At 36.1% G+C, this 11,859-nt stretch overlaps 1 protein-coding gene across 15 annotated transcripts in view; it reads left to right on the top strand.

Moving 5' to 3' along the window:
• The window catches only part of LOC106874748 (intersectin-1), a 254,063-nt gene that overhangs the window by 45,578 nt on the left and 196,626 nt on the right, over positions 1-11,859 (top strand). For all 15 annotated transcript variants that reach the window (XM_089365718.1, XM_089365722.1, XM_089365714.1 and 12 more), the window contains 3 exons: positions 606-698; positions 2,686-2,749; positions 11,100-11,308. In XM_089365718.1, the coding sequence (XP_089221844.1) occupies positions 606-698; positions 2,686-2,749; positions 11,100-11,308 (366 nt within the window). The remainder of the gene's footprint in view (positions 1-605; positions 699-2,685; positions 2,750-11,099; positions 11,309-11,859) is intronic.

Here is an 11,859-nt window from a genome sequence, read left to right on the forward strand (position 1 = left end):
TTGATTCTTTTTACTCCGTTTCTTTTTTTTCTTTTTCTTCCTCCCTTACACATCATCACACTTAGAAACTGAATGGATTCCCCCCCCCCCCCCCCATGTTTCCAGCAGATGAGGATTATATAATTATCCAATCTTAATTCCATGTGCATTCTATAACCCGTCTTTTTTTATTTGTCCTTTCTGTGACACGTTGCAGTACTTACACATTGGCACATTCAGGAATTTTGCTTTTAACAATTTCTAAAGCTTCTACATTTATCATATCTCTGATTGAGCTTCTATAAGTTTTGCATATTTTCTCTTCATCCTCATTCTTTTTCTTCTTTTTTTCTCTTTTTTTTTGTCGTACATGTGTTGTAATTGTATGTTTTATTATTTAATTTGAAATGTCCTTTTTTTTTCTGTTGATCTAATTCAGTCAGAAAATCCAATATGTAACATCATTGCTGGCTGCTGTCAACCTGTCTTTTGAATATGATTTTATCTGATGAATAAAAACATGGAATGGTTATTTTTATTATTATTATTATTATTATTATTATTTGCTGATTCTGTTTTGGTTTGTTTTGTTAACATATTTGAAACTTTTTTCCTTTCTGTTCCAGGGGGATCTGATGTATGGCGTATTACTGGGGAGGAGAGAGGAAAACATGACTCCCAGTTTTTCCTACTGAAACCTGTTAATGGCTTTATTACAGGTAAGATACTGATCTCTCTCTTTTTCATTTTATATATATATATATATATATATATATATATATACTCAATAGATAAACATGCACATATATATATATATATATATTCAATACATAAACATGCACATATTTGTGTGTATATATACATATATGTATATATATATATTCAATACATAAACATGCACATATATGTATATATATATATATATATATATATATATATATATATATATATGAGCGTCATACTAATACATCCTTTTGTTATTTACAGCACCTGTCCTCGTATGTTGTTTTTTCGTACATTCTCCCATATATATATATATATATATATATATGTGTGTGTGTGTATATATATATATATATATATATATATATATATATATATATATATATACACGCACAGATATACATTCATACACACACACACACACACACACACACATATAAATTGATATATATATATACACATACATATGTGTGTGCATGTTTGTATTTAATTTTTATCATCTAATGTTTATTGACAATATTTCCTCTTTTTCTCCCCCACCCCCACCCCCGAAGTTGTTAACTTGTGTATTATTCTGGAAAGGAAGTGCTTCACAGGCTCGTGGCCAATTAGATTTAAAACTTTCAATGTATGCAAAGAGCTCTCTAAACATTTTCGTCTATCTGTGAATGGTCTCTAAACCAACAAAAAAAAAAAAACCCAAAATTGTATGAGAGAACAAAAAAAAAAAAAGAAAAAGGAAAAATGGAAGCAACACATTTCAAGAAGAGAAGCTCTCATACTAGATTTTCCAGTCATTCTTGTAACCATTTGTAGACAGTGTGTCTAGTCTTGTGACTCTTTCAGCTCAGTTGGGTATTCCATTGAATTGTTGGTACATAGTCCTATCATGATTCTAATTTTTGAGACTAATGACAAAAAAAGAGTATAAAGCTGGTGAAATATTTATTGAATTAACCTTTCAACATTCAGATTACTCTGTCAAATGTTATTGCTTATTTATCCAAGTTGTTGTTTTTTTTAATTAATCATGCTTTATCTCGTAGCTCTAAAATGTTGATGATGTGATTGTTTCTTATTTATAACGATATTGTAGGGTATGTGTGAGGCTGGTTCTGCTCAGTTCGGATATAAAACAGGTAGAATATTTTGGATGGATTACATGCTAAAGGGATAAATATCTGTAGAATCTACAGGCATCTATGGATTCCTTTCTATGGATTCCATCTATGGATTCCTTTCATTACTATTTTCTTCTGGTGGACCCCCATAACCGTTCGATGTTTAAAAACTAGTTTTATAGAAACTGCTTTCCAAATTCATATTTTGTTTCTCACACATTAACTTGTGTAGGCTGAACTGTGTAAAATGTTCGAGAAAGAAACCCAGCTGTTTCTTGCAATAAATATTAATACATACATGTAAAGCAAAATTTTTTCAGGGGCCCTTAAGATACTATTGTGTATCCCCAATTTTCTATGTTGTTGTGTCCCCCCCCCCACCCTGTACCAAATTTTATATGGACCCTCAAGGCTCCTATGGATCCTAGTTGAGAACCATTGGTGTAGATAAATGAAATATCTTAATTATTTTATGCAAATTATATTGAATTATATGCAGGTGTGTGGCCTAGGGATCGCACTCATGTTTGCACTCATGTTTGCAAAATCTTAGTTACGATTCCCAGACTGGCAGTGCATAGTGTTTTTGAGCAAAACGCTTCATTTCATGTTGTCCCAGTCCACTTGGCTGTAAATGGCTAACCCTGAGACAGATTGGCATTCCATTTGGGGGAATGTTGGCCTGTTCACCTAACGAGTGGGGTGGTATCATTTGAAGGTTACAACAGTGCATGGAAGCACATTGTGACTAGTGGTGTGTGACATCCAATAGTCAGGTTAATATGGTGATACATTGATGTTCTATTATGCAGTTATTTTACGCAAATGGTAAAAACTAAGTCTTACGTCTTTTATTTTTCAGGGGAACAAGCCAAAGGTTTCTTTATGCAATCAGGACTTCCAACTGCTGTGTTAGGTCAGATATGGTAAGTAAGAATTTGAGAAAATTCTCTTCACAAAGTTATAAATCCAGATGTATAACTATATATATATTATCTAGCATCTTTCAAGTCTTGGGCCTCACAGAGGCAACAATGAATGACCGAGACCTTTGGCATTATGCTGTTCTTGAGAAAAGACTCATCAAGCCAAGTAAAATCGCAATTCTGGCAGATACTGGTGTCATGCAAATGGCACCTATGCCAGTGGCACATAAATGCACGCATTACACTCTCAGAGTGGTTGGCATTAGGAAAGGCATCCAACTGTAGAAAACCATGCCAAATCAGACTGGAGTCTGGTGCTACCTTCCAGCTTACCAGCCCTGGTCAAACAGACATTAAATGATGATGATGATGATGATGATGATGACGATAACTCTATAGAGTTATCGTCTTGTTTCAGTCAGTCTTTGAACTTTGGCCGTGTCAGGGCACTGCCTTGAAGGGGTTTATCAAAAACTAAAGATTGTAATGAAAAGTAAAAAGAAAGATGCTACTGTTTTTGTGACAATAATATTTCATGTTGTATCAATGATCGTTCATTCATTATTGTAATAATAGCATGAGAAAGCAAAATGCTTTCAATTTTATCAGTATACAAGTGGCCCTCAAAAAACTTTCTGTGATTCAAGTGGCCTACAAAGTACTTGGAGTTGGCCAGGCCTGATTTAGAGTCTACTCAGTTTGAAGCATTTGTAGAGGTCCCTAATTTGAGCATGACCTATGAATTATGATTTCCTTCATTTCCCTATCACCAGTTTTTAGAGGTTTTTAAAAAGATCTTGGGTTGCTGCCCTTGGCTAGGCCAGTGAAAAGAAAAATCCCTCTTTCTTTATGACTCCTTTTTCTATGTTTCTTTTTGTCTATCTCTCTGCTTGTTCCTGCTTTCTTTCTGTTTGTCTCCTCTATCTCTTTATCTTCTCACTCTGTCTTTGTCTCCTCTCTGTTTGTCTGTCTGTCTCCCCCCTCTGTCTCCTCTCTCTCTGTCCCCCTTTTTGTTTATTGCCTCTCTCTGTTTGTCTCCTCTCTCTCTCTGTCTCCTTTCTCTCTCTCTGTTTGTCTCCTCTCCATCTCTCTCTGTCTCTCTCTCTTGTCTCCTCTTTCTGTATGTTGTCTCCTCTTTCTCTCAATCATGCAGCATTACAGAAGTATGTAACACTGCTTGATAGAGAGATAAACATTTTCAGATAAAGCAAAATCACGAAGTCTGTTAGATATCATTTCTATTTTAATCTCATTTTACCTCGAGATCATGAATTGAGAGGCAAGTTAGGAATTTTGAAGTTTGCTTATACTTTTGGCACAACCCAAACCAGATGGGCATCTGCCAAGATCACTTGGAGGTTGAATGCATTCCACCAGCGGTGTCCATGCAGAATACTCAAGATCACCTCCAGGGATAAAATCACCAACTCTGAAGTCCTGACAAGAGACAATCTGCACAGCTTGCAGGAGACTGGACTGTGGTTGAAAGAAGAGGGAGACCTGCACATCGATGTTTCCAGCTGCCAGAAGAATGTATACCTAAGAAAAGCTATAAAATAGGTACCACCAGAGGGACAGAGAGAGGGAGAGCCCCCCCCCCATCTGAAGCATCTTTGTGTCACCTGGGAAGATGCTGGTGACTATGCTTAAAACTTGAATAATTGGAAATGTTTTGCTGTCCAATGTGCAGTTCAACTGTACAGGAAGAACTAATATTAAGACTTATACTCTTGGAGTATAAGCAAGTTTGCCTTTCATTTGTCCTTCATTGCTCCTGAATCGATAAAATAAAGTACTATTCAAGTACTTGAGTTGATTTAAATGACTAACTCTGTCTCCCTAAATTTTTGGTCCTGTGCATGCGTTAGAAGCTTAATGGTTTGACAAAGAGACCAATGCAATAAGTACTAAACATAAAAAAAGAAAGTACTGGGTCAGTTGTTTTTGACTAAAACTGTCCAAGATGCTGACCCAGCATGGCTGCTGTCCAATGACTGAAGCAAGTAAAAGATTAAGGATAAAATTCAAGCTGAAAGAACATTATTATTGTTGTTGCTCATTTGTTTGTAATTAGTTATTAGATCTGTTGATTAGTTTCCTCCATGACTGGTTGCTTAATTAACGTTCCCATTTGTACAAATATTTTATATTTAGCAGCTGACACATGACACATACATGCATGCAAGTACATGGAAACACACACACATGCAATAACTTATTTATGCAAGATGTGCATGCTCACACATTTATGCAACATATGCACACAACTCATACACATGCTCAGTGATGCAACATCTATGCACACACATGAAAGCATTTATTGATGCTAGATAAACACACACACAGACATAGCACAAGCACACAGATACTCATTGGTGCAGCACATATGCATACACACATGCACAGTTATATGCAACACATGCACACACACACAACTCAAATACATGCTCAGTGATGCAACATCTATGCATACACATGCAAGTGTTTATTGATGCAAGCTAAATATATGCACTTAACACAAGCACACAGATACTCGTTGATGCAGCACATGTACATACACACATGCACAGATTTGTGCAACACATACACACACAACTCAAACGCACATGCTCACTGATGCAACACATATGCACACACATATCTCTTGCACAGCGATGCTCACTGATGCTGCACACATTCATACACATGTACACAGATTTTTCCAACTCGTGCACATGCACGATACACATTAGTATTCACTGATGTTCTACCCATGCACACACACACACAGGTGCACACATACACACACAAACATTCATGCATTTATTTATTTATGCAACACATACATAAACACCTCATGCACATGCTCACTGGTGTAGCACACATGCACACTTTCACACAAGAAACCTGCATGTTTACTGACATAACACATGCATAAACACTCAGAATACATGTATAGACACTCACATGTACACATGCATACACACATTCAACACAGCGTTTCAATACACACAACATCCTTGCACATACTCAACATATATACATACATACAAACAGTCACAGAACACGTACATATACCTGCAGAACACACACACACACACACACTCAACACAATGCTTGCACTCATACACATTTGACACAGTGTATGCACATATTCACACACACACACACACACACACACACACACACGACATAGTGTACACATGCACACTCACTATTGACACAATGTACACATGCCTTTACACTACAACACGCATGTATGCACATGCATGTACACATACATCTACACACCTGCACACTCACACAAAACACAACGCACACATATGCACACCATACCTGCATGACGTACATACATACACACCACTATGCACATATCACAACACACACACACACACACATACTCTCGACACAATGTGCAAATCGCAATATGCACACATACATATACTACTATTACTGCTCACAGACTTCACCCATTTGTTCCCTAATTCTATACAAGTGATATGTATAACGTATTCCATTATTTCCGACTATTGTCGTTGTTGCGTCTTGTTTTTATTATCTCTGCAATTTATTTCCAATCTTTAGAATCTTCCAGTTAATTTCTTGTCTGTATTGGTTCTGCCACACACCTTGGATAATTGAAACTAGAATAATTGATCGTTATTATTTTCTTTTCCTTGCTAATTTCTAGAATTTGAATTACATAAACACACACAAATAAATAAATAAATATAAATTATTAAAAAAAAAACCCCAGCCCATCTTAATAATTTGAATTACATAAATGGAAAAATTAAAATATCTGCGTCACCAAAAATGTGAAATTACAACAAAAAGCAAAGAAAAAATACATGTAAAATTTAATGGGTATTAAATGGTATAAGCAGTGCACCAGCATGGTCTTAGTCCTGAGAACTGAGATTATGTTAAAAGAAAATAAATATGTTTTTAATGTTAGTCTGAGGAGTGGTAGCAATGTTAATATATTTTCCCAACCATTCCTTCTTCTCTCCTTCTTGCAGCAGTTGAAGCTGTAAGCTTCATACATTAAGATGGTGTAATAGTGTATTGTGTCTAAACTGTATGTTCCATTGGCCAAATAGCTAACTATATATATGTATGTATGTATACAAGGGGGTGCTGAAAAGTTTCTGGCTTTATGGGTATCGTGTAAGGCCTGGTTGGAGGCCTAACCTTCTGAGTTTTTTTACAGGGCTTAGAAAATCTGAAGGACAGCTGCAATAAGCGTGTGAATCTAGGAGGGACACATGTTGAATAAAATCATAATTAACTGATCCTCCTGTATTTTCTTTCATGCAAAGTCGGGAACTTTTCTGCACCCCTTCGTGTGTGTGTGTGTGTGTGTGTGTGTGTGTGTGTGTCTATGAAGCTTGCTATATATATATATCTACATATATAAAAATGAGAATGTATCTGTCTGTCTGTCTGTCTGTCTGTCTGTCTGTCTGTCTGTCTGTCTGTGTGAATCCCTAAAACTCGAGAACTACGCAACCAATTTCATTCAAATTTTACACATGCCTTATTTAGGGTTCCAGTTGTGTTTTAGTCAAAAAAAATGTTTAACTTCTTGCAGAGTTCGAGCACACGGCAACATAATATCTCTTCCACTATTTAAGTATTGTGTCAAAAGTGAAACAAAAACACTCATGTCAAATACTTTCACTTTAAAAATGAAACTATTCCACTAACTGAAACAATCACATTTCGATACTGTAGTGACAGATACTTTCACAGAGAGAGAAAGAGAGAAGGAGAGAGACAGAAAGAGAGAGAGAGAGAGAGAGAGAGAGAGATGTATATGTATACATATACATGTATATGTACACCATTTCGATACTGTAATGACAGATACTTTCAGAGAGAAAGAGAGAGAAAGAGAGAGAGAAAGAGAGAGAGAGAAAGAGAGAGAGAGAGAGAGATGTATATGTATACATATAGATGTATATGTACACGTATATGTATAGATATAGAGAGAGAGAAAGAGAGAGAGAGAGAAATGTATATGTATACATATAGATGTATATGTACACATATATGTATAGATATATATATATAGATCTATATGCATACATGTATATGTATACATATGTGTAGATGTATATATATATATATATAGATGTACATGTAATATGTACACATATATACATATATACATGCATACAGATATCTATACATATATACACCCATCACACACACATACACATGCACACAAACACACACATTAGTCATTTGTTTTCTTATACAAAACTACGTCAAAAGTACTGAATGGATCATTATGAAATTTGGAAATTATATTCTTTGCATAACGGCCATAACTCCCATGAAAATTCATATATTTTTGATGTTGATGAAATTTTAACCCGAACATAACAGATGAGCATTATTTGTAATTCAACGGTACAACAGTGTAAGACTACCCTTTCAGATATACTTACATTGTGATTTCTGCAATGTGGTGCATAAATTGTCAAGTAAATGAGACGCATCTTTGCCTCCACTGATTCACTTGCAAAGTGTTGAGTAAAATTATTTTGTTGCAGACCTCCGGCCATTTTGTTCTTTTGTTAATTCTGTAGATGACCTCAAACACAAAGTCTTTCCCAACTTTAAACAAAACTGCCAAAATCACAATTGGCTGTGTGAAAGAGCAATATTAGCTCCAAAAAACGTAGCTGTTACAAAAATTAATCAACACCTGATGCATTCTCTTCCCGGCAATCTTCAAATTTACAAGTTTGTTGATACAGTTCCACATACAAATGAAGTGGTGAACTATCCTCCTGAATTTCTCAATTCGTTGGAGCCTCCAGGACTACCTCCCCACATATTATCACTTAAAGTTGGAACGCCTGTTATGCTGCTCCGCAATCTGGAACCACCAAGACTTTGCAATGGAACACGACTCGTGATAAAGAAAATGATGTCATACGTTATCGAGGCTACCATTCTTTCTGGATGTGCAAAAGGGGATGACGTCTTTATTCCAAGAATTCCTCTTACTCCATCAGGAGCAGACATTCCTTTTACATTCAGAAGACTACAATTCTCCCTTCGTGTGACTTTTGCCATGTCCATAAACAAATCTCAGGGTCAAACACTGTCTGTAGCTGGTCTTCTCTTGGAAGAGCCCTGCTTCTCACATGGACAACTGTATGTTGGCTGCTCAAGAGTGGGCAGCAAAAAAAACCTATTTGTATATGCTCCACAAGGGAAAACAAGGAACATTGTTTACAACGAGGTGTTATAATCACAACAGCAAGAAAGTATGTACATGATCACCTTCTTTTACGAAACTTCATTGACTTTCATATATTTATATTGATATACATATATATACGTGTGTTTGGGTGCGTGTGTGTATATACATCTGTATATATAAAGATGATGTGTAGTCTAGACGGCGTTTTTAGATTTCATTATTCTCTTTAACCCGGGCAACGCCGGGTATTTCTGCTAGTATATATATATATATGTGTAAATACATGAATTCAAAAGATCTATTGAAGCTATTTGGCATGGCATCTCCTAAACATGTCTGTTTCATTGGACAGATGCAGTGTTGTCAAAAGAAAAATCTCTGTTGTAACAAAGAACATGTTTTTTTTAAATATAATTTTACTTACGTCTAATGAGTCCTCATTACCCCCAAGAATTTCATTTTTACCCCACTTAGGGTAATTTACCCTGGTTTGCTTAACCCTGGACTAGCCCCTCTGTACTTCAGAATTTCAGCCCTTGTACCTATTGTAGAAAGAATTATTATTGTATGTTTTGGTCAGAGACTGAAAAATAAGAATGATTAATATAGTTTTAAGCCTGTCATTGTAATGAATCCTGCTTTGTGTAAACTCCATGTTGAGTCAGTAGGAAGTTAGTAATAAAAGTCTATATAACTGTAGGCCTTACAACTTTGGCCATACGTGCATCGGCTGTTGTTACTTTGGTTACAGAGTAGGAAATAGCTTGAAGAAAATTCATGGTGGATTAGTTAGTTCTGGTGAAAATTAATTGCTGTCAGTTTGTATCTGTTCTTAAGTTTAAAGAAAGGCAGATAGAGAGAATAGGTTTACTGGTTCGCTTTGTATGTTATTTTGATATTATTTCTGCCGGAAGCAGAATGGTTTCTATATAGATTGCTTTCTTCCTACCGAGTCAATATATTATCATCATCATCATCATCACTACCACCAGCATTGTTGTCATTTCTGGTCATCATCATCATCATACAGATATATGATGGTGTACAATCTTTACTACAAGTGTGTATTGAGCACTTGTTTTGGTTCATAGAAACACTAACCTAATCTCTCTCACTCTCTCTCTTTCTTGCATTCTTTTATCTTGTACTTTTTTCAGTCATTGGACTGTGACCATGCTGGGGTACTGCCTTAAAGGGTTTAGTCAAATAAATCAACCCCAATACTTATTTTTAAGCCTGGTACTTTTTCTAGGGGACTTAATTTGGGCTAGATATGGCTGGTTTAAATGCTAAAGATTTAATTTACATGACTAAGCACTGGCATGACTGTGTAGTTAAGAAGCTCGCTTTGTAACCATGTTAACGACTATAGTCCCAGGTAGATCACTGCCTTGTTAGTGAAGTTGGTCGATGGAAACTGTATGGAAGCCTGTTGTGTGTGTGTGTGTGTGTGTGTGTCCTCAGCCATTGCTTGACAACTGGTGTTGGTTTGTTTATGTCTCTGTAATTTAGCAGTTTAGCAAAAGAGGCCTATAGAGTATATACCAGATTTAAAAAAAGAATCAAAAAACTAATGACAAAAACAAAACATCAGTACCATGGTCAAATAAACCTTTCAAAGTAGGTTCTGGTAGCATAATGTGTATATGCAAAACAGAGCCACTTGTCAAGATTTTCCCACTATCCTCGTCTCTTGCCTAATTGCAGTGTTCTGCTACTGCAATGAAATTAAAGCAGAACTATCCCACCATTTTTTTTTTTCTGTAATACAATTATTTATCTTACCATCCAGAACCACTTCATTTTACATCCAACCCTCATTCTTAACATTGTTCCTCTCCATTCACATTTTACATTGATCATTCCACCCTTCTTTGCTACACCCACTCATCATCGTTGTGATGAGTGGGTATAGCATAGAAGGTTGGCATGATCATCATCATCAATTAACATCCATTTTCCATTGGATGGATTGACAAGATCTAGTGAGCCACAGCACTGTGCTGAACTCTGGTGCCAACTTTGGCATGGTTTCTGCGGCTGGATGTCCTCCTTTTCTAATGCCAACCTGTGACAAAACACTCTGTGACAAATGAATTTCTGTGTTTTATTGTCAGTCCTTGCTGTAAATGTTTTTTTCCCCTCTTCCAGGACTCTTGCTGATATGAACACCGATGGGAAGATGGACAAGAAGGAGTTTTCGATAGCCATGCATCTCATCAAGAAAAAACTACAGGGTTATGAGCTACCCAAAACGCTCCCTGCTAGTCTAAAAGCTGACCCTTCTGTAATGGTTAACTCTTATGGAATGGCTCAGAATATCAACCAACAGATGACTATGCCAATGGCCATGACAAGCGGTATGTATCACTTCCACTCAATGTTTTTCTTTCTAAATTTTTTTTTTTTTTATCAGCTAAAGAGAAATCACTCTAAAAATTAATTCTAAACATGAAAAGGTTTTACAAAATTCAATTTTGGCTTCATAGCATCACACAGTTTTTATTTTGGCACACACACACACACACACACACACACACACACACACACACACACACACACACACACACACATACACACACACACACACGTGCACCTCATACACACACACACCACAGACACATACACACACCACAGACACACACACACACACACACACACACACACACACACACACACACACACCTTATCCAGATATTGTGTTGAAATTTGATATAGGCCATTTATTCTTCTGGTCAACTAAAATCTTTAATATTGAGTCATTCTTACCATCTTATACACCTATATCTACATACATACATACATACATACATACATACATACATACATATATTTATCATGCCAGCATGGACGGCAAACGTTAAATGCTGATGATTATATATATACATATATAATGTGTATACACACACAT

Source organism: Octopus bimaculoides, chromosome 18, assembly GCF_046866305.1.
Source record: "Octopus bimaculoides isolate indiv1 chromosome 18, ASM4686630v1, whole genome shotgun sequence".
In the NCBI taxonomy this organism is placed as follows: domain Eukaryota; kingdom Metazoa; phylum Mollusca; class Cephalopoda; order Octopoda; family Octopodidae; genus Octopus; species Octopus bimaculoides.